The following is a 26,167-nucleotide window of genomic DNA, read 5'->3' as shown; positions in this document are numbered from 1 at the left end:
TAATTTCAGGAAAGGATACTTTCTCCCTTCCTTCCTAGTTGCCCTTTTAACTGAATGCCATGCTATCTTAGAGTACTGTATCAGGGCTGTCAAAAACAAAGGTCACACTTTTTAGACTTGAATTCCAAGAATGGGTAGATTATATAATATTTATGTCACAACTGTGAAACGACTTGCTCTGGATTAGTTCCATTTAAAGCCTATAGTCCTATTAAAACCAGCGAGCACTGGAACCAAGCAACAGGCACATGTTCCAGAGTAAGGATCTCAAGACAGATCTCAAGACAGAGTCAAAATATGCTTCTCTCAATGATGCGTATCCTGTGCTAACATGAGAGGCTGTTTGCACATACAAAGGGACTTTATTCTCCATAGTGGCTGTGCCACTTTCCTCTAAAGAACCAGATATGCCTTAGTTAGATATCCAAATATAGTCTTTATTTACACATTATTGCTTTGGGCATGTTTTGCCTTGAGAATGTTTGCCAAAATAATTAGCTTAGAATGTCTCCATAGCCTTTTTGAACATTAGGTTGTATTCAACAAGTTACTAGTTGCATTAGAATAAAACTGCTTGTTTTTATGTACAGAAGAAGTTAATAACCTCCAATTCTTTCTCTCCTTTTCTCTCGTTTTTAGATTGCCCTACAACAGATGAGCAAAATTGTTTTATTTGGAACAGTGCTCTACACTATCTTCGTTAAGAATGGATGTTGAAAAAAATCAAAAGAACGATGAAGGTGATGAGAATGTACAAAATGAATTAGAACAAGAAGCTGCTAAAAATGTTTCAGCTGAAAAAGCTCACAGTGAGTCTTTCTCTACCTCAAAAACAGACACATTTTCAACTGAAGGACAGAAAAACCCAGGGGAAAAAACTGCAGAGAGTGCCATAACCAAACGACCATTATCCAAATCAGCAGATGAAGACTGTGTAGTAACAAACATACTTGAAAGTGAACCTGTCTCAAAACGATTAAAGCTGACTGTTGTAAAACATGAAGAAGAGAATGAAGGCAAGCCATCTAATGCTACAACGCGTGAAGATTCTGTTGATGGGGCAAGTAATACAACAGTTGAAACTGTAAACGAGGTAGCTATGAGTGCCAGCCCCAGTAGTGATGCATTTATTTCAAATGCTTTATGCGTGCCACATGATTTTAAGTCTGAGGATGATACTACACAGGAAATTCATGTGGCAAATGAACATTCCCAAGATGTTCCAGCACTCCTTCCAGAATGCACATCATCTTTTCAACCTGATGAAGCCAGTGTTAGCTGTGCCACCAGTTGTGCTGAAAATGTTTCCAAGTGCAAAATCTGTGAGGAGATTTTTTTCACTTATTCTGATTTAGAAAAGCATGTTCAAGAAAATCACCCTAAACATTCCAAAGAACAGGTGAACCCACATTGTACTTATAAATGGAAATACACTCCATCATTACAAACACATATGAAGCAGGCTGCTGGACAACTTAGATTATACTTCTGTGATCTCTGTGGTTTTCAGTCTTTTGAGAAAGATCTTCTGCAGACTCATTTCCTTGGCAAGACCCACCTCCGTCGGCAAAATCTTGCTGCCCGGGGAGGATTTGTAAAGACATTAATGAAAAAATCATTTCATAAAAAACAGCAGTACCCAGTCAGGGAAAAGAATGTGAGAACAAAATCTGCACTTAATAAACCAAAAATAAGGAACACAGATTCAAATCTGTTAAGAACTTCAAGCAATAAGATGAAGTTGAAAACATGCCACCAACTTTTTGTTGAAATGGTGCCATCTAGAAATATTTCCACAGAGAACAATATCAATGAAGAAGTCCTTTTCTCCAGTACGGATGGAAATGGTGATGTCCAGGTTGAGAAACCAGATGTTTCAGAGTCCTCAGAATGTAATCCAGATGTATTGGAACCTGCTGAAGGTAGTCAAGAGATAATTAGCAATTTAAACATCGAGGGAACATTTGATAGGTTCCCTCATAAAAGAAACATCTTATCACGAAGAATAACTTTCAAACAAAGTGGTTCTTTTAGATTAAATCAGCAAATTAAAAAACGATACAATCTCTTGGGTTTAGGTAAAAGAAACAAGCCTGACTCTAGCTTGAAGCACAACATTAGGCCAGACTTCAGTCAAGGTGATTCATCGCAGGTCCCCCTAAATGCTTTAGAAACTGAAAACGATGTTAACCATTTGTGCAAAGCTGACCCAGAATCACAGTCACTTAATCCAGATGGAGCAAATGCATGCTCTTCTGTTACCCTGGAACTTGAGAATTCTCCAAAGAAAGCTGTTGACATCCAGACGACTTTACACCCTTGTACTCATTATGGATGTATGTTGCCAAACACAGGTTTGGAATTGCCTGTTGACAGAGATCATGCAGAAGAACTGAAATGTCATTGTCAGACTTGCGGCTATTCTTGTGCAACCCAGGAAGACTTTGAACTGCACTGTCAAAAGAATAGCCATCATATGGGTGATTGCAAGATAAATTGCCTGCAGTGTTCATTTTTTGCCCCGAATGATGTAAGCCTTGGGAAGCACATGCATGATGAGCATGGCATGTCCCACTGTTGTGTTACCTGCCATTTGTATTTTCTAAGTGAAGAAGAAGTAACAGTTCATAACACAACTGAGCAACATATTGCTTTATTAGCTCAAGAAAATACTGTTCAACCACTTAATAGCGTTTTTAGTCTGCAAACAGCATCTTGTGTTGCAATGGAAACAAGTGTTCTTCCAAAGGTTGTAGAAGCAAAAATTCAGCAAGAAATCCCCAAGCCCTCTGCAGTACATGCTGGTAATGAAGTCAAGGAATCTGTTCTGAGCAGAACCCAGTTTCAGTGTAAAAAATGTTTTTATAAAACAAGATCTTCTTCCGTTCTTACAAGACACATAAAACTTCGGCATGGTCAGGAATATCATTTCCTTTGTAAAGCATGCAACCTCTACTCATTAAGCAAAGAAGGAATGGAAAAACACATCAAGAGAAGTAAACACCTTGAAAATGCCAGAAAAAATAATATTGGTTTATGCTTTGAGGAATGTATTGAAAGGGTATGTGTAGGTGATGGGAAAAAAGTTACAGAGCCTTCTGCTTATGGGAGTTTAAAGACACTATCAGAAAATGAAAACATGCAGGCACCCTTCTGTTCACTAGAGAATGTATCTATAAACAAGGAGTTGTTTCCATCGGGTGAAATAATTAAAGGCAATGAGTTGGTTCTGGGTAGTGGTCAAAAGAGAGGAAGACCTAAAGGCACCATTTCTCGGACATGCCCCCATTGTGGTTTATTGGCTTCCAGTGTTACAAACTTGACAGTTCACATTCGACGAAAGCATAGCCACCAGTACAGCTATTTATGTAAAGTGTGCAATTACTATACTGTAACAAAAGGTGATATGGAACGCCATTGTGCTACAAAGAAGCATAAAGGCCGTTTGGAAGCCAATGGGAAACAAAATGTAGAGATCATAGTGTGCCCAGAAAAAGGCAATGTTGAAACTAGTAGCAAGAAGATAAACAATCCAGAAGGTATTTTGAATGAACTTGTTGACCATGGCAGTCAGTGTTCATATTTGGACAATGCTATTTTGGAAAGCCAGGGAAAAGATCAGGGCAATGCTATCCATGTGCAAGGTGAAAATGCGGTTCAGCTTTCCGAATTGGATAGAGACAGGAATTCTTCAGAAATAAGACAGCATATAATAGCAGAACTGGGTAATGCTAATCAAGACGGAGAAACATTGGTACAAACAAGATCTGTAAGTGCAAATGGTAACAAGTGTGCCCATTGCAATTTTGTTGCACATTCTTTTTCTTCACTGGAAGTTCATATAAAACGCAAGCATACTAAAGAATTTGAATATTATTGCATGGCCTGTGACTACTATGCTGTTACTCGCCGAGAGATGATTAGGCATGCAGCAACAGAGAAGCATAAAATTAAAAGACAATCTTATATATGCCCTTCCTCTGGAGGAGAGACAGATGTGACCGATATTGCCAAAGAGCAGCAATCTACAGATGAATTTCAGATTATGCTGGATGGCACAAAAAAACAAACTAATATTGAAGAGAAAAGTCTGGATGCGCAGGTCACTCAGAAAGTGAAGAAATCTCTTAATTACTTGGCTTCAGAAGATGCCGCCACTTCAAAGGTTCCTGAAGAAGATTATGTCATCAATACTGTAGATGCTGAGACTGAAGATGGAGTTGACCAAGGAAGAGAAAATGCAGTTGGTGAAGAAAATATTCAGGAAGGTGTAGTTAAGCTAGGTGAGATGGCCACACTTAAAGAAACAATTGACTGTGTCCTGCAGGAAAATGTAGAAGATCAAGAAATGGTCAAGTCAAATTTTAATTTTGCAACAGAAATTGGAAATAAAAACAGAGCTGTTGGCAAAGATTCTGCAAACTTGAATTTGATGAGAAATAAGAACAAGTTGGGGGAAGACCACAAAAGAGAAATTGAAAATATTGAAGTACCTGCTGAGGAAATCAAAAGAGAAGAAATGCATTTACCCATGCTTTCAGAAACAGGTTGCACTCTAGAGCAACAAACCATTGATGAAAATATTGAAAGAACTATTAAAACTATGCATAACTTACAGGGACAGAAAAGCATCCAGCAGAGTTCTGCTACAGAGGAAGAGGGAACACTAACAGATGAGGAAAATGAAGTTGAAGTGTCATTAAATAACATTTGGGGTTCAGATGCCTCAGTAGTTGAAGGCATGCAAGAAAGTAATGAGGCTTCGGATGCTTTTACCAGTGTTGAGGGTAGAGTGAAGGAGATGTCACTGCAAAATTGTCAGTTTGATTCTTCTATAGTAAAATTAAAAAGCCACGAAGATGGTTCTGAGCCAATCGATCACGTTGCTGATGGACAGAACCTGAGTGGGCTGAGAGCGTTAAAAGTGGATGCCCCCCAAGGAGGTGGAAAGAAGAAGAAAGCTGAAGGACATCCCCTTGGGGAATCTACACGTATTCGCTGTGATGACTGTGGCTTTTTAGCAGATGGTCTCAGTGGACTAAATGTTCACATAGCCATGAAACATCCTTCAAAAGAGAAACATTTCCATTGTTTACTGTGTGGAAAGTCATTTTATACTGAAAGCAACCTTCACCAGCACCTGGCTAGTGCTGGTCACATGAGAAATGAACAAGCAAGTGTTGAAGAATTGCCAGAAGGGGGTGCCACCTTTAAATGTGTTAAGTGCACTGAACCTTTTGATTCTGAACAAAATTTATTTCTTCATATTAAAGAACAACATGAAGAGCTTCTCCGGGAAGTCAATAAGTACATTGTTGAAGATACTGAGCAAATAAACCGAGAGAGAGAAGAAAATAAAGGCAATATTTGCAAGTATTGTGGGAAGATTTGCAGAAGTAGTAATTCCATGGCCTTTCTTGCTCACATTCGAACCCATACAGGTATGTATCAACAAATGGTGCAGGCAGTGCTTTGCAAATGGAAGTTGAATTAAGACTTGCTACTCCATTTTCTCCCCCTACCCTTTTTTTTTAAAAAAAATAATGGATTAATCTTTCTAACATTTTAGATTTATATTAATCTCACGTTCACTGTTTGATTTCAGGAGTACTCTTTGGTAGCCAAGGAGAAGGAATCAAAGGGCTTCAAAAATAATTTCTTGAAAGTTCTGAGGATGATCTCCTTTTTCAGTACATTTCTTACAGATTATATCCCGTAAATTCATTATAATTCATTAATTGGATCCCAGCTTGTTATCTGAATATAATTTGTAGAACATTTGCCTTATAAATTACTGTCAGCCTAATCTAGAGTTGCTTGCAGCCTTTTCCTTTTTTTTTTTTAAAAAGCAGCCTTCATCTGGCGCAGGGCCAGTGTTGACAGGTGGGTGGGCTAACCCACAACATTATTGTTGACATCACATCATTGACAGGTGGGTTGCCCTGTCCACCTGTCAAAATCCCAACATTGGAGGATGAAAGGGGTAGTGTGAGAAGGCTTGCAATCTCCGCTTCATGTTCCCCCTTTCACCCTGTGACATTGGAGGTTAAAAGGGGGAGCATGGGAAGGCTTGCAAAGCCTGCCCTACACTGATCCTTCCAACCTGCATCGTTGGAGGTGTAAAGGAGAACAATGGAGAGGATTGCAAAGCCCTTTGCGAACCTCCCCCCTTTCTCCTTTCCACCCCTGATGTCAGAGGTGCAAAAGAGAAGAGCTGGGAGGATCGCAGTGTTGCTCTGATGTTGGAGGTGGAAAGGAGCCATGCGGAGTGGCTTTAAAGAGCAGCATGGGGGGAGAGAAGTGGTTTCCAACTGAATGGAAACCACTTCCTCCTCCTTGAGCTAGGGGTGCTCCTCCTGCTCATTAGTAGATGTGTAATTGGGAATGTGCCTGCTTCAGCAAAGGAGCAGTTGAGAGCAATCATTAAGCTCCCGATTGTTTCTTTGAAGCCCTGTCCCGGAAGGGGGCTCAGGTGTGTGTGTCTACAAATCTTTGACCCAGCCCTGTGAACAATAACCCAAATCAGTCCAGCCATTTTCTGCTTCCTAACAATTCATTACTTTGACCACCTAGATGTATTCCTACAGACAGTTTTTCAGGCAGGTAATAAGTGAGGCCTAAAACAGTTACATCATGGAGTGTTCAGTGTTCCAGGCAGCTATTCCTTTTCTAGGATTCTCCATTCCACTCACCTCTTCCCTGCAATCAGACATTCAACATTAGGTGGCCACTGAGAATGCTCAGCATATATTGGTCTGTTTTGGGTTCTTTTCCATTTGTAGCCCCCTCCATTTTGTACTTCTGCAAACCTTGGAGTACCCCAGCGGCATGCAGATATCACTTGTTTCTCAGTGGTGCTGTTTCTAGCTACATTCTTGTTGGCACAAACCTACTGAATTTACTATTAAAATTAGTGATGGATAGTTTACCCCCGCCAGTGGGACATAATGGCCCTTTATGGCTTTTTCATTGCCTAGGCCAGCAACCTGTTGACATACTGGTATACTGCCAGCCTGGTGGCAACTCTTGCGTAATGCCTACTTTGGTTTACTATACCCCCTTTGGATTCAAAGTCCATCATTCACATGTAATGGTTGAATGGTGGGTGTTTGTTGCTGTATTACCAAGTAAGGAATGCTGATTTTAGGAGAGAAGTGTGTACGATTATCATGGAATTTGCAATTGGTCATCATTTTTGAAGGTGGTGGTAGAGGTAATGCAGTACCTGTGAAATTGGTCTGGTGATTTAGACTCTGTGCTGTGCTACATTTTCCGTTCTCTTTTTATGTTTTACATTAAGTGGAAAAATTTAAAACAACACTTTTGTCGAAAATGCAGAAGCTGCAGTTCTAAATTTATGTAAAAATTCACTGCTATGTTTCTATAAACCTGCCATACATTCTTTATTTTAAATAGACAGCTTTTCTAAATCACTGAGCTCTGCTTAGACAAGTGGTGTCTCTCTGGTTGAATTTATGAGTGGATTTGAATAATAAATTCACATTTCAATGAACATATTTTCATTAAAACGGTAAGGTTTATTTTACTGTACTTTTAAATAATGGCTTATTATAGAAGCTATAGTTTAAATTCATGCAGTAGTTGAAACTTAGTGCAGTTACTAGAAAGAAAATGAAAAGGTAAGAGATGCAAAATATTATAAAAGAATGTTAATATTCTTGGTGTAATCCTGAAAACTTTTTTGTTTTCTTGGAAGTAAAGAAAGTTGAGACAGGGCAATGTGCTAAGGATTCAGTTGCAGAGATCTGGCATCTTCAGCTGTCTTTTTATAACTGAAGTGTTCTTACAAACCATTAGTATCCTAAGCTTAGGAATCCCAGCCTTCTTTTAGCATGCCAGTACTATATTTGTGTATATAGTTTCAGGAAATATTTGAATTTTGAATCTGGTGATGAGTTTTTGGATGGCACAAACTGTTCACATGGTCAGAACAGCTTTTATAAGCCCTTTATATGCCCTCTTAAGGCAGATAAAATGGAATAAAACTACAGGGAAGATGCTAATGGAGCTCTCTTTAGAATTCTTTATGCAACTGTCTGGTCAAGACATGTTGCTTATAATTGATGTGTCCATTACTTGAATTCTCTTGTAATTATAGTCAATAAGTCTTGTAAATGTGTTAAAGCTCACTAAAAGCATACAAATTCAAGAACAGAGTAAGGCTAATAATTTAAAATAATCAATGTAGGCATTTCAGCACTTAATTTCCCTTGTGTGTTGATAGCTGATCATTCTTAATCCATTAAGATTTATTTAGTCGTTTACAATGCAAAATAGGTTTGCACTGGTCACTTGTGCCATTTGAAAATGTCCACCAGGTTAAGTGCAGAATGTAGTCCATTAGTCTTCCTTGACTATATGTATTAATTGCATTTAAAATCAAGTTAATGTGGATGTGAAAGTGAGGTAACTATCAATATATGACAAAGCAACCCTACTTACATAAGTTACATCATTGATTGTAACATTTAGTAAAAGTTAGCACACTTTTTAACATCTCGTGTATGTCTTATCACTGTGTATTTTTATTTTGCTTTGAATTCATTGTGAATGTACTGCTAAAGAACCTTTTGGGGGGTGACAACACATATCTACCATTTCATTTTGCAAGTCATTTTTGGATGAGGAAGAGTTACGGAAGAGGTTTTAATCTATATTCTCTTTCTCATTGCACTTTTAAAATGAATTGTTTTTCTGATAACTTTGCTTATGCCCATAACATAGTAATGCTGGTATTTTTTTATTAATAGTTGACTGGAAAAGGTTTCTACTCCTCCAATTCCTACTTTCCCCCCTTCTTCATATGTTTTGATTTACTGAATAGTTTATGTAATGTTTCTTCCTATCTTCAGCACAATAAAAGCAGTCCTATAAATAAATAAATGGGCTTGGGGCAACACGATTGAGAGGCCAAGAAAGACCACCACAATGTAGGCTTCTGCTTTGGGGTGGGGGGATGCCGCTGACAGACAAACAGTCGGAGCATATGTTGTGTCATCTGCAGTAGCATAATACCACATTACCATACAGTATTTATGTGCATCTTTCAGTGCAATATGATATGTCTACTTATAAGTAAGTTCCATGATTATAGGGTTGCAGCCTTGCAGCACAGTCCTATATATGTCTACTCAGAAGTAAAGAGCACTGAGTTCAATGGGATGTACTCCTTGATAAGTGTGCCTAGGATTGCAGGCTTACCCTTTTACATGCCATTATATGTTAAAAGTGTTTTTCTCTCACAAACTGCCCCCCTTCTGTTCACTAGTTATTCCACATTGTAGAAAACAAAGGGTTTCCTTGCCCTCAATCCAAAGCTTCTCCGGTACTAAAAGGGAGGTTATACAAGATAGTGGAACAAGCAAGTCCATCACATGTTGACAAGTGAAATGAGGAAGGGTAAAGAAAAGCAATGGAAAGATTAGAAGTGGAAGACTTTTCAACTTCCAATTCAAATAGGTCCTGTATGCCTAATTAACAACCTGAATTCTGAAAATATATAGTAAATATATAATATATAGTCACCTATCTCTATAACTTCGTTTATAATTTCTTTGGGAGTCACAAATGAATGTAAGGGTTAAGCTTGTTCGACACTAATGTGGTGAAGACTCAGTGCTCCAATATTCATCTGTTTAAATGTTTAAACCACATTTTTTACATTCAGGTTGTTTTAAAGTAGTTGTACAAGATTATTGGGGACTGAGAAATCTCTTGTGATTAAGGTAACTTCTGAATAATCAACAAATACTACTCACTTCAGAATGTTAATTCAGTATGTTAAACATTCTTATGATTATGATGATTTTCTAATTTCCCAGAATGTGGTTACATTTCTGCTTTACCATACAGCGAGGATGCATTGAGGGGATTCAGTGCAGGGAAACTGGTAGCAAACATTGATTTAAGAATCTGTGATGCCAAATTATAAGTGGCATTCAGAGTTAATGTTTATTTAAAAATCTAGCAAGGTTTCAGTGGAGACTTAACCAGTGCTATACTTACAGATTAAGAAACACTGAGAACTGAAGAAAGAAAATTCTTCCAAGAACCCTGCCTACTTTTTTATTCTCTGTGCCCCAACCTACATAGACCAGCCATTCAGTTGAGATCTCACATTTTCCTAAAACGCTTCCCTTGTCCTTTTATTTAGGGATTCTTCTTAACGTTAATTTCAATGGTGCCGGAGCAACTTTGACATGGTGAGATTTCACATGACCATGATAACGTGCATATAGGAACACATGGGCAGAGTCTATCTTATGAATCTTTTCCACTAGTCTTTGCCCAAATAGGGCAACATCAGCTGAAGCTGATGAGAGTTGTAGTCCAACAACATAGGAAGGGCCACAGGTTCCCCACCATGGCTGTATAGCGACAACTATCCGATGGCTATCAAAGTAGCAAGGCATCTTATCATGGGAAGTAGTTCCCATGTTGCTGATGTGATGCAAAAAGAGATCCTTAGAGGCTTCTGCTTTAATCTCTGGTCTGACTAATCCAGTTCTTGCTGTTGGCTGGTGCTAGGACAATGGTTCTGAGATGAGAGAGCCAGACAAATTACTTTTTAATTTGTCTTCATGAAGATTTGGACTTAACTCTTCTATGTCCTTTCATAAGCTCTAAGTAACACCCTTGATTCTGAAAATAATTGTAACTCAAGATCCTATACAAAGTTATAAACAGTAACAAAGTTTAGTCTTCCTGAATTTTCCCTACTAAATTATGACAAAATATGAAATTATTATTAAATATTATTATTTAACTTGTTGCTCCATCCATGCTATGGGTAATTGAGCATGCACTTTGGGTAAGGTCATCAAGGTTTTGGGTTGTGGATATGTGTATTAAATGGTAATCTTACGCTCCTTTAAGATAAGAGCCAAATCGGATATTAAAAAAACTATTCATTTCACAGAAAAAGGGAAAGTAAAAACAGGGTATATGTGTGCCCCACTATTTTTACTTGGGCTGTTGGTGTGTTTAGTCTTCCAGTTACACCAACTTTTAAAAGAAATGATAGGAGGTATGCCACCCTGTGAGAAATCTTCTCAATTACGTTTTCCCCAAAGCGGGGGCACATTTACCTCCACCACCTCATTCCTCAAAGGAGGCTCATGAGAGTGCCCCCTGGGGGAAAGGGAGAGGAGATGTCATGTGGGGACCTAATGGCCAATGGAGAGGATGGACCTTTGGGCTTTAAGGCCAGCTCCTCCCCCAATTCTCCCTCTGCTGAGCATGCAGGAGGGTGAAGAGGACGGTGAGAAAGCTAGTCCTCTCCATGGGGTGGGCTTTCATCCCTCACACCAGGATCTGGTTTGAGTTTTCCCACCTGTTTCATGATGATGGGGTTCATTTGTCCACACAGGGTTATGATATATTTTTGGAGGACCTGCAAAATGGTTTGGCTGAATTGTTTAGAATTGTGGGTTGAGGCCACCTGGCTTTAGCTGGTTGCCTCTTGTGGCATGGTAAGGAGGTAGGTGGAAAATAGGTTTATATTGAGGTATGCTGTGGGAAGGGCACCCTCTAGGGAACTCCCAGTGCTACATGCATGGTGGGGGGAACTGGGGGATGCCCTGATAACATGGCTTGCGCATATGGGCAAACGCCAATACAGCAGGACCTAGTTGCACAGGTTGGGACAATACCCAAGACTTTGCTAGCAAAGAGGAAGGGGTTTCCTTCCCATCCTTGGCTGGGGGCACAGCCTTTGGCTGATGAACGTGCCCAGGGGAAATTAGGCTTTAGTTATTAGCTTCACCTGCCCATACAGGTTTAATTTGGTTAATTGGATTCTTTTGGTTTGCAGGTTCTCCAAAGCTGTTGTATTTTAATAAATATAACATCAAACCAAGCTTTTGTCTTGTGAGTCTTTGGGGGTGTGGTAGCAAAGGAGGGATAGGCATTTATTAAATAAATAACGCGATCCTTCAGTAAAAATGTTTTGCTTGTAATTCAGCTGGGATTTGAGTTTTACTGGCTATTAACTGGAAATGCCATTAAGAAGAATGGTAGCCACCAATATGTAGAACTTACTTAGTATTCATTGATTTGCATAATAAGTAATTTGCAGGAGTCATGTGATCCCAGCATTGAGGGTTTACAGTGTAAATAAAATAAAAGTGTAAAGGAGAGAATGTGAGAATGAGCATGGGGAGAAGAGAGAACAGAATATTTGGACTGCCATAGATTCGATAATGCTTTGTGGAGAAAGTTGGTTTTGGTCAGGGATTGGCAAAGGAAGTTTAGGCACTCATACAAGGGCTCCCATTAGCTCAATGCAGTGTTTGACTTTTTTCCTGTGAGCTGTTGTCCCTGTGCTGTATCACAAGCCCATGCTGAAACTTCCCTCTGTTTCAAAAGCTGTTTTTCTTGGTGGCATTTGGGGATTATGGAACTAGTCAGTATCCTGGCCAATATTCATTTATTTATGCATTTATATCCCCCCTTCCCTCTGAGGAGCTCAGGGTGGTGTATGTGGCTCCTTCTCGTTTTGTCCTCGCAACAACCCTGTGATGAGGTAGGTTAGGCTGAGAGACAGTGATTGGCCCAGGTCACCTAGTGAGCTTCGGGGCTGGGTGTGGATTTGAACGCTGGACTCCCAGGAATAATCTGACACTAACCACTATACCACACTGGCTCTCCATTTTATTAGAAATAGACTTAAGCATTAATAACTAATAATGATGGAGGTTTTTTCAAATAATTACAGAAAGATAATAATCCAACATGTTGATGTTAATGCTACAGTATTTGTTCATAAAATAAAATATAAAATTACAGGTAATAATTCTTGCGCTTTCAAAATTTGGCCGACCTTTTAAGTGCTTCAAGCATAGTGGCTGAATAGGCCCAACATACCATTGGAAAGTAGCCATTTAAAGAACATATGTTCAAAGCCCATGGAGCACCAGTGATAACCGAATAGATATAGACTTATCAGTATCAGTTGGGAAAAGAATTTAAATGAATATGGGGATGAAGCTGCAAGATACTTTAGCTTTTTGAAATAAAATGGACATTTAAATATGAATAGACTGCTTTACTTAGCTAGTCTTAGACTTGCCATTATATAGCGCCTAATTAGTATTTAAACTGGTGAGTTAGAACATCAGCTTCCACTTCATATTTAATGTGGAGGTAGACTGACTTTACTCAAATTTATTTTATTTTCATAGGTTCCTTTATAGAATGCAGTGTTGATACGGAATGCTACTAAATTAATGGTTAATTCAGTTTTATCAGGATAATTTAAATAAACTGGAATTTTACAATGTGATTGATAGAATATGATCGCTCTTAGCTGCAGCCTCAACCTGCTTTTGACATTTAAACATATAAAGCTGACTAGATATAACCATTCAGGTGCTAAATATATTTTACATCTACTTCTAACAGTAGAAATGGAAGTATTAAGAGATCTGGCTTCATTGTCATTGAACTGTGAAATATTCAACCTTGTCTGCCCATGCTTAGTACTGTTGACTTTTTTATTTCTGTTAGAAGATTAAAATTAAATGCTTCATTTTTCGTCAGCTTTTGGGAATTAAATTGAAATTTAAGACTTAATTTTTTTAAACCAAGAACCTCAATTTAAACAAAGTCTTCTTTGCAGATATTCTGTGTTCAAGGGCACAGCAGAAAGGATCATTGATCAAGTATGATGTACTGTAACATTTTTCTTATCTGAGCTCTTTTATGTATATTTATTAAAGATCCCATATTTCATATTATGCTTAACTGTATTGGAGGAAGTTCTTCACAAAACATATCCCAAATATAATATGAAGTATCTGCAAGCATATTGCACTTACTTTTAACTGCAATTCTCGGATTTATGGATATAGAGAGTTCTGCTGGCCTTATAAAAGTTGGAAAGGGTCACAACGTACTTTAAAATAATATGTTTCACTTAATATCCCAGTACTGACACCTGCCATGTTTAATGACTGCATTTTTGTGATAATATAATTGCCTCAATCTGATCAGAAAGTAATCTTCAGTTGCAATCTGCAGTTTCACTTTTTTCTTGCCCTGGTTGTGTTGCAAAAGAACAAGTCATTTCTGCCGCCTTGTTGGGTGGGGAGGGACCCTATAATTCTTTGGTCTGTTCTAGGCAGTTAAAGTTTGTTCTTGAAATAAATAATAGCCAAAATGTCAATACTTCTAGTTTTCAGAATAATCATAAATCCCCAACCATAAAACAGTCATAAAGGTGTAATATTTTATTCACTGTATATTCATACACTGCATGTCATTGCAATAGAGAGGCAATGAATCATTCTTTCTGTATTGTCAAAAAAAAGTGCGCATGAGAGAGAGACCTTAAATATCAGTACTAAGGTTTAAAATTATTCCTTATCAGAGAGCAGAACACAGTCAAAATAGGTAATCTGCCTAAATATATTTATCTTACAAATTAATCCTTTTTTCAAGGTACTATTCTGCCATTAGTTATTACTAAATGAAGCTTGTTGTCATTTGTGGAATTTATGCACGAGCGGTCTCTTTCTCTTAAGACCTTCTGCAGTGCTACATTAAACATGCTTCTATGGACAATAGCAACTTGATCCCCTAGTCCAGCCTGGTGCTGTACTGAGTACCCAAATGCTCACAGCTGAGTTAGGTCAGGCCCATCTAGTTTACACATCCAAGTCTCGGTGACACATGCCAAGTCAGCCTCTTCATCCACAATCTGACTATACCTGCCCACCACCACTGAGATTTGGGCAGCATCTTTGCAACTCCCTGCTACTTGCTCACCGAGACACATCCTATCCCCATCAATACACAATATAGAGCTGGGAGATTAGTGCAACAGAGAACAAACTAAGGCCTAGTAGTAAGCACCTCCCACATTGTCAGATGGAAGATAATAGTATGACTCCAACACTCCTCTTCCTGTCTCTCACTCAGGGGGAACACCACCAAACCAATCTTTCCCTCACCCAGGCTTTCATCCTGGGTAAGGATCACAGGCCTCTCAATCACAGTACCTGGCCTACAATTCTGTATCCAGATTGACAAAGAGGGGGTGTCCTTGCCACACTACCTCCCCAAAGTGGCAATTCCCTTTGGTGTCAACTCCACTGACCACAGCAGAGCCTGTTCTTATAGCAAGGCAGGCTTTCGACCACACCCAAGCGATATGCACTTAGCCAGCAATCAAGCAATCACCCACTGTGCAATCAGCCCAAACACACTCTTACCTGAAGTCAGCTACCTCAAAAGGCAAACAAACTAATGCAGACTGAAAAACAGCACACATTCTTGCTGGCTGGGAGAGCAGAGCAGGCAGGGGACAGGATGATGCCAACTAGCCCCTCTCTGCTTAGTTCTCCTGTGGATCTGCTCTCCTGGGGGATCAGTAAAATCACCTCATCTCCTTTTGCACTGTTGGAAGCTTCCACTGGACCAAAAAACCTTCTGTCAGCAGGGGGTCACCATTAGTTGATTGTTTTAGTATTGATATGCTCACAGTCCTGGGAGCCTTTGGAAGAAGGGTGGGAGATAATAATAATAATCCATGGTTAAGTAATGTTCTAAAAGCTTTTCAAAATGGTAAATTTTAGGTATCTGAAGTGGTCCATTTTTCTAGCCATTTGCAGCATGTGATGGATTATGATCTTCCTTTTCCAAGACCAGTTTCAGTACAAATGGAGAGAAAAGGTCGTCTTCTCATGACACTTCCACCTTAACAAATGGCTATGAGATTTGGCACAGTTCATCGGAAACCATTGCTGTATGAGTTCCATTGGACTGAACCAGATCAGGTTTCTGCTAGATTATATTCTGAGTTCTAGCTGTATTATAATGGCTGAAAGCTATAGGACAAGTTTTGTGGCCTCATTTTAAGTTCCCCAAGTGTCTCATTTTCTAATTATTGATACTACTTCTATAATAAGTGAGTGCTCATTAATGAAAACCCATTTTTGCTTAACTTTTGTGTTTGAACTTTGGGAAAGTATCTTTAATGAGAAATATGTGGCACATACCCTAACAGTATCCCTGGAGTTATAAATGTATGCAATAGAAAAATTTATTTCCAGGGCTAGGCAAGATTCTTAAACAGGTTAAGTATTGGATAGTAGTTTCCACACCCACCCATTTTTTAAAAAAAGAAAATTAAAAGGCTATTTTCTCCATAAACTTGATTTCTTTATCCAAGGGCAATATAATATTCTAATTCAACTCCTATCTTTATGCTACATTTTCCGTAGGATCAAAGCCATTCAAATGCAAGATTTGCCACTTTGCAACAGCTCAACTAGGAGATGCCAGAAACCATGTCAAGAGGCACCTTGGGATGAGGGAATACAAGTGTCATGTCTGTGGGTGAGTAAATTGAAACTGTTCCTCCCTTAGTTAACCAGAGAGAAGTGCACGCTATGCATTGTTTCAGCATTCAAAATGGGGATGTGAGCAAAAGGGGCTAAAATTATGCATGCATATCCTCCTTCCCATTGTTATGGTAAATTCCTTAAATACAGTTATGACATTCTTTTCCTACTTCTAATCCAGTACTGCAGATGAGCAATTTTATGGGCTACAAGGTCAATTTGAACCTGTAATCTGTAAATTGACTAAATTATAGGATGTTCATTCACATTGCCAGGGAGAACTGTAAATTCCTTTTTAAAGGCATGAAAAAATATAATAAAGACTTTAATTTGGTATGTGTTTTGTGTATACGTGCACATACATGTATTTGTGCTATATCTTGTTATAGTTCTGGCTCAGTTAACAGCTTATGGGCTCCTGTAGAGTTTTTGTACTTCAAGAGACACAGGAGAAGAAAAGTTTCAAAGAATTTTATATATTAATGCACACAGGAGGTATATTTTTTTTAAAAAAAACAAGAGACATTTTACTTGTGTTGTGCTGCCTCAAAAAAACCTTTGCTTCCCTTTCCCCCTTATAATGGTTATTTCGTCAGAAGGACCATTTGTAATGTTTAATTGTCCTTCAAATGTGTTGCATTTAATAGGGAGGCTCTGAGTCTCTTTAATGCAAAACTAATTAATTTAGCAGAAATGTTTAAAAGGTTTTAAAATGCCATGGCATACATGGTACATCATAGGACATTCAGAGGTGGGTTTTAGTACTGCACTTCTATTAAAAGTGTATTTTAATGTTATTATGCTAAAAGAATTAGCTAATATACGCTGCATATAAAAACCCTTTCCTCAAAACAAGTTAAGTTGCTGCAGAGGCCTGATGTCTAGTACATAGAACGGCACTGGTTCAGATAGATAAAACAGTGCACACCAGTGTAGTGAGGTGGGTGGTTAGGAATATTTTTAAGCCAGAGTTTCATCCTGTCAATTCTTGCAATTAAACTTGTCTTCTGAATAAAGTGAGTGCAGTGTTTAAAAGTAAATTAGAATGCATTTCACCAATTCTGGTATACAAATAATGCTGTTAAATCACTAAGAGTGGTTTTATTTCCTGATGGGAGGAGTGGATGGAAAGTTGATGGCTGAATTACTTTAAAACTGAATGGAAGCAATTATGAAAGTTATCTACTGTAAAATAATGGAGGAGTGTCTTCTAGGTCTTTGGTTGTGAATGCCACCAGTGAATGCTACATTTTGGTAGCAGTCAGTTTTATACAGTTTTAACAATTCTGCGCAGAAGACATTCTTAACTTACCAATAACTTTTGTTTGAAAGGGAATAAATATAGATTTGCAAGCCATTCTCTCAGAATCTGAACCTGAACTTGGCTGTGATTAGTCAGTCATACCTTGTCTGTGGGTTGGTGGTGGTGGTGGTGGTGGTGGTACAGAAATGACACACACAGTTTAGTTACTGATATAGCCCATTAGTTATGTTCTTACATATTTATGGGGGGAAAGCCACTGATTTTGTTTAATCTCTCAAATATGTCAGTTGTCAAAGTGACTTTGACTGCCATAACCAGAGATTTCATTTCATTATTCTTGTGTAATGTTGTATAATTTTATATTAGTAGGTAACTTGTGGGTGTGGCACATAATGTGGTATCTAATGGAAAGAGGTGTATACAAAAGTCTGTTTCATATGGGCATTTGGTTATGTGCAGCTCAAATAATAGTACATTTTAATCTGATACATATAAAAAGTGTTTGTACATAAACAATGGTTGAATTGGTAAAGAAATGTCATGTACCAAACTTTAATGAATTCAGAGTAGGAGAGATGGCCAGTGCACTTTGAACTGTCAGCCAAATAATGAATATGCCAACCTTATAGTGTATGTGTGTGTGTGTGTGTGGCATAATATTCTGTGCTATATTTCTGCCATGGTAACAAAAAAAAGGGTATTTTGTAGATTAAAAATAAAGTGGCAACATAAAATTGCTGGGATTGGCTATCGGGTTAGTGGCAATATAGAGCATTGGTATATTAACACCACTGACAATGTCAATTCATTATCATTGATGGCTAAATAATCTTGCAAATGCTCAGTGGACCTATTAGTTCCTGAATATAAGCAGCTAGTGCTGCATTTCTTCATTAGCTTTAATTGCTATAAATTTACCTTTTTAAAAAATCATGTTTTAAAAGGTGAAGTGATCTTTCAGGAACATTAACTTGATAATTTTGTCACAAACAGAAGGTCCTGTACTATGTTTTCTTTTCTGCAGTAGTTAAGATTCTATCCTGTGACTTTTAAATTTCAAACAACAACTTTTAAATTTCTATTAGGTGGAAGGTGAAATTGTTTTTTCTAATTGCTACACAATCTGTTTGAGTTTTCTTTTTAAGGTAAAATGTTAGTGGAAGTCTGGATAATTATGGATGTAAAATATTACTTGATTGCCTTGAAAATTGTTATGAATTGGAAAGCAAAAAGCCTTTGTAAAGTAATGCCAGTCTAAGTGCTAAAAAACGAACAGAAGATTTTATGTACTGTATCTTGTGTAGCACAGTCGACACAAAGAGGGGAAAAGACCATGTTTTTGCTGTTTTACATGTTTTGCTGTTTTTTGTTTTTGCATGTTGCTTTTATTGTTTCAAATCAAAGTTTAATTTTTTCCAGCTGCACAGTAGAAAAACTCTGCCATAGAAATGGGAACTACTAATCTTTCAGCATTTGAAATAAACTGTCTGCTACTCATTTCCTTATCGGCAGATGTGTAGTGATTGTTTTCCTTTGTGTTATGTTCATGAATGGGAAATTCATCCCTTATTTGAGAAGGGATCTGTTTTCAGTGAGTATCCAACTGCTACCTATTTAAATTTAATTTTTAGGAGTCTGGCTGTGAAGTTGTTCATGACATGAAATTAGCAAATCTCACTGATTCCCCAGCATTTTCTTGTGTATTTTAAAAACTTGTGTAATGGAAAAGGCTTATCATGCATTTTTGAAAGTTTATGCCTCAGGTGCATGAAAAATTAATTGTTCAGCACTTCAGATTTTATACAGAATTTATGGGCAACTTATAATTTAAAAATACATCTACTTTTCCCTTGCCTTTGATTTTGGATATAGAGCTTTGAAAGAAAAAAAACCCCTTCCAAATAGAATTATTTACTTTCCTTTCATGTCTTCTTAAGTTGTTATGTATAAATAAAATGACTACAGAAGAAATCAGAAGAAAGGTTTTATGTCTCTAGAAGTGTTAATCATTAGAAATCAACTTGTTATGTATTCTTTCAATAACTTTAAAATGTATCTATTAAAATATAACCACAGTACAAATTTCAAATAATCATTTGCAGTACACAATTTTTCTCTTCCTCCTCCTCTTCTTTTTTAAATTGTTTGTGGGTTTCCTTTTCTGTTTTGTTTTTCCTCCCACACATCAGTTAGAGAAGTGCTTTCAAACTTCAATCTGAAGTTTGACCAGGGCAATATTGCCAGTACATTGATCAATATGCCATTTGTAATTGTTAAGTTGTTATTTCAAAGCGGCATACTGAATTTGGAGAAAAGCATGAAAAAAGGTGTGAATAAATTGAAGGGATAAATCTTAATATAAGGTCATATGTTAGTATTCTTGAGATCAATTACATGTTTCATGGATTAAAGACCAACTGAAGAAAAGTTGGCAGTCCTCAAATATTTCAAACCAACATATCCATATTGCTGCTTTTATGTGTTTTGCTACTAGGGATTCATTTTGTCACATTAAAAACACTATGTATATTGGATTTTTAAAAATTAGTTCCAGATTATTTGAATTGGAATACTTATTTCAACATAACAATAAATTGTGCTTACAAAGTGCTTCTGTTTAGTTTTACCCTTAAGAGAACAAATTCTTAAATGTATAATTAGGAAGAGACAGAAATGTATGTTCGGTTTTTACATGCAACTTAACACTGCTGCAAGTGAACTGTTTGTTCTGTGGCTAGAGAAATCTTTAAACAGAAAGTTGAAACTTCAGTAAAACTATTTCTATGTGATATTACCTATTTTTTGTGCATTAGAAGGGATCTCTGTGTAGATGATTATAATGTCACTTTCTGACCTTTGCAGCTTGAATAATTGTAAATCATTGCTTCATAACGTGTCAGAGAATGTCTGTACTAGGCAATTAAATGGCAGAATATAATAGACCAAATTATTGCCTGTCATGTTTTCAACAACACAGTTAGTATTTGAGTTACACTTAATCATTACGTGCATTAGCAACTTCATTCGAATCCCGCTTCAGGCTGAGCATGAAATACATTACATTATTTAAACCTCTAATGGTAGAAGTCATTTATTTGTGTTGAAGTGTACAACATGCAGAGTTTCATAAAGCAAGGAACACTTGAGAGCTTAATTTATCCAAATCAAAGTCTAAAGGCAGATAAACACAAATGGCAAAAATTAGTAATTTTTATAGGCTGGAAATATTTAAAAATACATGGTTGTGAGTAATTGTAGGCAGCAGGAATAAATTAAAATCACTATTTTTAGTTGACTCAGAAAACTAAAGCTGTTGTATACTTAAATCATCATATGCACCATGGAAATGCATTTTTGACTGAACAATTAATTACATACATCATATCCACAGCTGTATCCAAATAAGACAATGCTTGCTTCTACTTGCTTTTACATCAGAATTATCCATATTGGAGAGGAGACAGCCCAAGATCCAATGATGCTTCAACCTGTGGGTGTGTGGTAACAAAGAAAAATATTGTACTGTTAATAATATAGTTCAGTGTCAAGTCACACTTTGATTTTAAAAATCTTTTGGAAAATGATGCTTGTGAAGATAACATGAGTTGCAGAGTGTTTTTTTCCCTTTCATGCTCATAGGTGATTCAATGCATGGGTCAGTCTTGCTAAATTTCAGGTGTATTCCTACCTTACCGTGACATGACACAATACTTTCGCTATCATATAATTTTATGATGGAGTTTTTTCTTACTGCAGTTCTAATCACTTGGCTTTATAACCTACCTTTTTCTTGGGCTGAGTGCAGGTAATAAAAGTTATTAAAAACTGGAATACAGATGGATAAACATACAATAGCTCAAATATTGCAATCAGATTATGTTTTCTGATGATCTGTTGGTACTGCTATTGCACATGATGATAGATGTTGGACAAGGTGCTTTAGAGTTTTCTGGGGGCTGGGCTCAGATGAATCTGTGTTTTGCTTTAAAATGTGAGGGGGACCTCGAAGGTGTCAAAAAGGTCTTAGTATTGAATAGCTAGCAGTATGCTTCACTAGTGTCCAGTATGGCAAATGAAGCAGAAAAGTCAAGGCCAACTTCTAGTTGTAATGCTGTATGAAAAACGTATTTTTATCCACCTGTACTACAGTTGAGTTATGGCAGTGCTTTTGTTGAACTTGCTGAAGTGAAAAGATATGAAAAGTACATACTTAGCTGAATATATGTTTGTATTTGAGTTAGGGACACTACCAATGATTTATACTTATGCCTCTACTATATATAACCTAATGCAATGCAGTTCCAAACTGCAATTATAAAGATACACCCAGCTAGGTGATTGTGATATATGTGCCATGTAGAACAAGTGCTGCCGCTTCTAGAGGTGTATCATTTTTTTTATTATTTTGTGAATGGTTCTGGAAACACAGGATACATTATTGGATCATAGAAACATTTGTTGCAGGACATGCCCTGTGTTTAATAAAACTGAAGTGATTGTGAATGTCGCATCCCACTTGGTTGCCATTGCTGTACAATTTATTATAATTACGTGTAGTGATGTCCAATAAGATGGGATTTCTCAACCTTTTCTCATAGGGAAATGTATTGTCTACTCAACAGAATGAAATGCTGAGACGCATATCTGAGTTGTGAACAATTCAGAGGCCTTTTTGCAGACTTGACTGAATCTATGCTCTATTTTATACTACAGTCCTTATCTATGCATATTTTAAAAATGGATTTGGTGAAGAGACAGAGATCTTGACTAAAAAATGCAAGACGTTCTAGATAATACTTTCTTTGGCTGCAATTCAGTACATACTTACCTAGGAGTAAGTCCTATTGAACCCAATGGAGTTTACTTCAGCCGTTGTCACTTATTCAGATCTTCGTATACTTAATATGTGCATACCATCACCAGTAAGCATCCCATTTAAGTGCTTATTTTCAAGTATTTTCACGATGAAAATGTCGACCCAGTGTGCGGCAGCTGTGAAAAAGGCAAATTCCATGCTAGGGATAATTAGGAAAGGTATTGAAAATAAAACAGCCGATATCATAATGCCATTGTATAAATCTATGGTGCGGCCGCATTTGGAATACTGTGTACAGTTCTGGTCGCCTCATCTCAAAAAGGATATTATAGAGTTGGAAAAGGTTCAGAAGAGGGCAACCAGAATGATCAAGGGGATGGAGCGACTCCCTTACGAGGAAAGGTTGCAGGATTTGGGGCTTTTTAGTTTAGAGAAAAGGCGGGTCAGAGGAGACATGATAGAAGTGTATAAAATTATGCATGGCATTGAGAAAGTGGATAGAGAAAAGTTCTTCTCCCTCTCTCATAATACTGGAACTCGTGGACATTCCAAGAAGCTGAATGTTGGAAGATTCAGGACAGACAAAAGGAAGTACTTCTTTACTCAGCGCATAGTTAAACTATGGAATTTGCTCCCACAAGATGCAGTAATGGCCACCAGCTTGGACGGCTTTAAAAGAAGATTAGACAAATTCATGGAGGACAGGGCTATCAATGGCTACTAGCCATGATGGCTGTGCTCTGCCACCCTAGTCAGAGGCAGCATGTTTCTGAAAACCAGTTGCCGGAAGCCTCAGGAGGGGAGAGTGTTCTTGCACTCGGGTCCTGCTTGCGGGCTTCCCCAGGCACCTGGTTGGCCACTGTGAGAACAGGATGCTGGACTAGATGGGCCACTGGCCTGATCCAGCAGGCTCTTCTTATGTTCTTATGTTCTTAAGTATCTAGTTCTTAAATTTGTCTTAATTGTCTCAACTGAAGTAGGCTAGAGATGGCCACTAGTTGAGCTGCCTTCTGTTAATAGACAGATGCAGCTTAATACAATGGATTAGATCCACAACAAGTTGGTTGAACTTTGTTCCCGTTGATTTCAATGAGAATTAAGTTAAATCATGAGTACCTTGTCTGTTTGATTCCAATGGGAACTTAATTAATCTGGATCTAGGCCAATAGTTTAGTGCAATGTCCTTCTCAGGTAAGAAGAATATTAGATGAATTTATTACTAGTCCAAAAAGTAAGTAAATTATAGGGATTGCTCATCCTGTGTACATTTGGGAAGAACATTTGAAAGCTACCCTGACTATCTAGTCATCAGTGAACTCTGTGTACTTTGTTTTGGGCTTTGCAAACTGAACTTTTTTGAAGGAAAAAAAAGAGCTTGGATTATTCCAATGCCATTTCAGGCAATTTCATACTTCCCATTAAATCATCCATGGTGTCTGAACACCATCTCTTGCCTGACCTGCTTAGTTGTCCCCTTGGATTGGTGGCAACAGCAAGACTTTCTAGCTGGCAACCTCCCAGCATAGTACAACGCCAGCAAATGTAGAAAAATGTAGTTGCCTCAGGGTGCCTCAGTTCTTTGCATGGATGCCTAGCACCCTGGAAACATGTTCCTTGGGTCCTGGCATCAGGAGCAGCATTCCATGTTGGAGGAAGTGACACCTTGAATTAGATAAGTAAGTGGAATAGTGATAGGGAGGGAAGAGTTCTTCTCCAGCTCACATTATAATTCAAGATGGGAAAGAAATTATGGAGCCATAATGTTCACCCTGCATTGAAGGTTAGCATAACAACTCACCGAGGTTCATATTCCAAATCAGACAGTTATGACCTCTGGGAGGAAGGGTGATATATAAATTTAATAAATAAATAAAATCATATATAGTTTAGTAGTGCTTTGGAAAATGAAGTTCCTGATGACCAACAGGATTCAGAACTATCTTGACAGCATTGAGAAGTGGGCCAAAAGTAACAAAATGAATATCATATGTGAATGTCTGCATTTAGGTAGGAAAAATCAGATGCTCAGATGCAGAATGGGTGACACTTGTCTTGATGGCAGAACATCTGAAAAGGATTTAGGATTTTAGTAGACCACTAATAAATCAGTGTGATGTGGCAGCTGAAAAGGCTAGTTCAATTCTAGGTTACATCAACAAAAGTATTGTTCCCAGATCATGAGAAATAATGGCACCACTCTATTCTGCTTTGGTTAGATTTCACCTAGAATACTGTGTCCAGTTCTGGACACTGAAGTTTAAGAATGGCATCAACAAACTGGAACAGGTTCAGAGGAGCGACACAAAGATAGGGGAGGTGCCTAGAGACCAAGTACTGTGAGGAAAGATTGAAAGAGTTGGGTATGTTCAGCCTGGAGAAGAGATAATTAAGAAATGATAGTGATAGCCATCTTTAAGAATGTGAAGGGCTGTTATATAGATGAACTCTCTGGAGGGTAGGACTGGAAGCCATGGCAAGAAATAGATATATATTAAGAAGAACTTCCTGGCAGTATGAGCTGTTCGATACTGGGACAGACTGTCTTGGAAGGTGGTGGACTCCTTCATTAGAGGTTTTTAAGCAACCCACTAGAGGTTTTAGATCCTAAAATGAATGGGGGGAGGAATGGAAGCTGAAAGCCTGGGGCAGGAGTAGCTGACAGGGTGTCCTCCAGATGTTGGACTCATAATCACCCCAGCCAGTATGGCTAATACCCAGCAAAGGTTGGATAACCACCTCTAAGGAAAGCTGTAGTACTGAATTTCCTACATTGGTACGTGATTGAACTAGATGACCTGTGGGGTCACTTCCATCTATGTGATTCTAACATATATAACCTTTCAAGCTCTGTGAGAGATAAAGTTGTTGACAAAAGTGATAGAGCTAAACTCTGTAAGCAGTGAAATAATACAACACAAACCTTTGTAAAATCAAATTTCATTGTGCATCTGCTTCATTTTCTGAGCGAACCTGACGAAATTAATTAAGCATGCCTACCTTTAATCTCTCATAAACCACTGAAAGGACAGAAAAACTTATATTAATATATTAATGTCTTGCTTAACCTAAAGGACTGATTGCCTGCCTTATATCACTACAGCAGCTAAACAAGCAAACAAACACTCAGTGGCCCCAGGCTCAATCCCTGTTAGGGATGAGGAGGATCCCTGCCTCAGGACCTGCTGACAGTTAGTACAGAAAATATTAACCTAGATAGACTAAGAGAGTGGTACAGTTCCTATAGTCTTGGTCTTACATACTTTTGGACTTGTTTCCAATTTCATTATGATATTGATTTATAGAGGAAGCAGCAGCAGCATGCAGGACTTAGTTTTAACCATGTAACCAATGTTCTTCAACTGTGGGATGGGCCCTTCTTAATGGTTGTGGGAGATGAGGAGGAGGGACAAGTGAGAAATTTGGGGGGCGATCTGTAACTACAACAGCAACAAATAATATATATATATATATAATGTTCCTTCTCTCTCCATCCTCTACCCCAGTGATCATGGTGGGTAAAGATGGACCCATACATGGTAGGCATGTAGAGACGGCAAATGGAAACTTAGCAAGCAGTGGCTAGGGGAGGAAATTGCTCAGTTCCCAACCATGACAGTTCCTGTTACCTACATCTTGTCTTTTTCTCAGGCTTATATAGTGTGCCCATCTGCCCAGATCCAGCTGATGCTTTGCCCTCTTGCCCACCAGTATGCGTACAGTGCT

General features: G+C 38.0%; 1 protein-coding gene across 3 annotated transcripts in view; it reads left to right on the top strand.

The window, feature by feature from the left end:
* The window catches only part of ZNF407 (zinc finger protein 407), a 592,912-nt gene that overhangs the window by 36,678 nt on the left and 530,067 nt on the right, over nt 1–26,167 (top strand). For all 3 annotated transcript variants that reach the window (XM_061594384.1, XM_061594394.1, XM_061594402.1), the window contains 2 exons: nt 640–5,441; nt 16,245–16,359. In XM_061594384.1, the coding sequence (XP_061450368.1) occupies nt 707–5,441; nt 16,245–16,359 (4,850 nt within the window). In that variant the 5' untranslated portion in view covers nt 640–706. The remainder of the gene's footprint in view (nt 1–639; nt 5,442–16,244; nt 16,360–26,167) is intronic.

Source organism: Rhineura floridana, chromosome 1 (genome assembly GCF_030035675.1).
Source record: "Rhineura floridana isolate rRhiFlo1 chromosome 1, rRhiFlo1.hap2, whole genome shotgun sequence".
Classification (NCBI taxonomy): Eukaryota; Metazoa; Chordata; class Lepidosauria; order Squamata; family Rhineuridae; genus Rhineura; species Rhineura floridana.
Note: the sequence above shows the minus strand (reverse complement) of the source record. Positions and strands in the feature narration are given on the sequence as shown.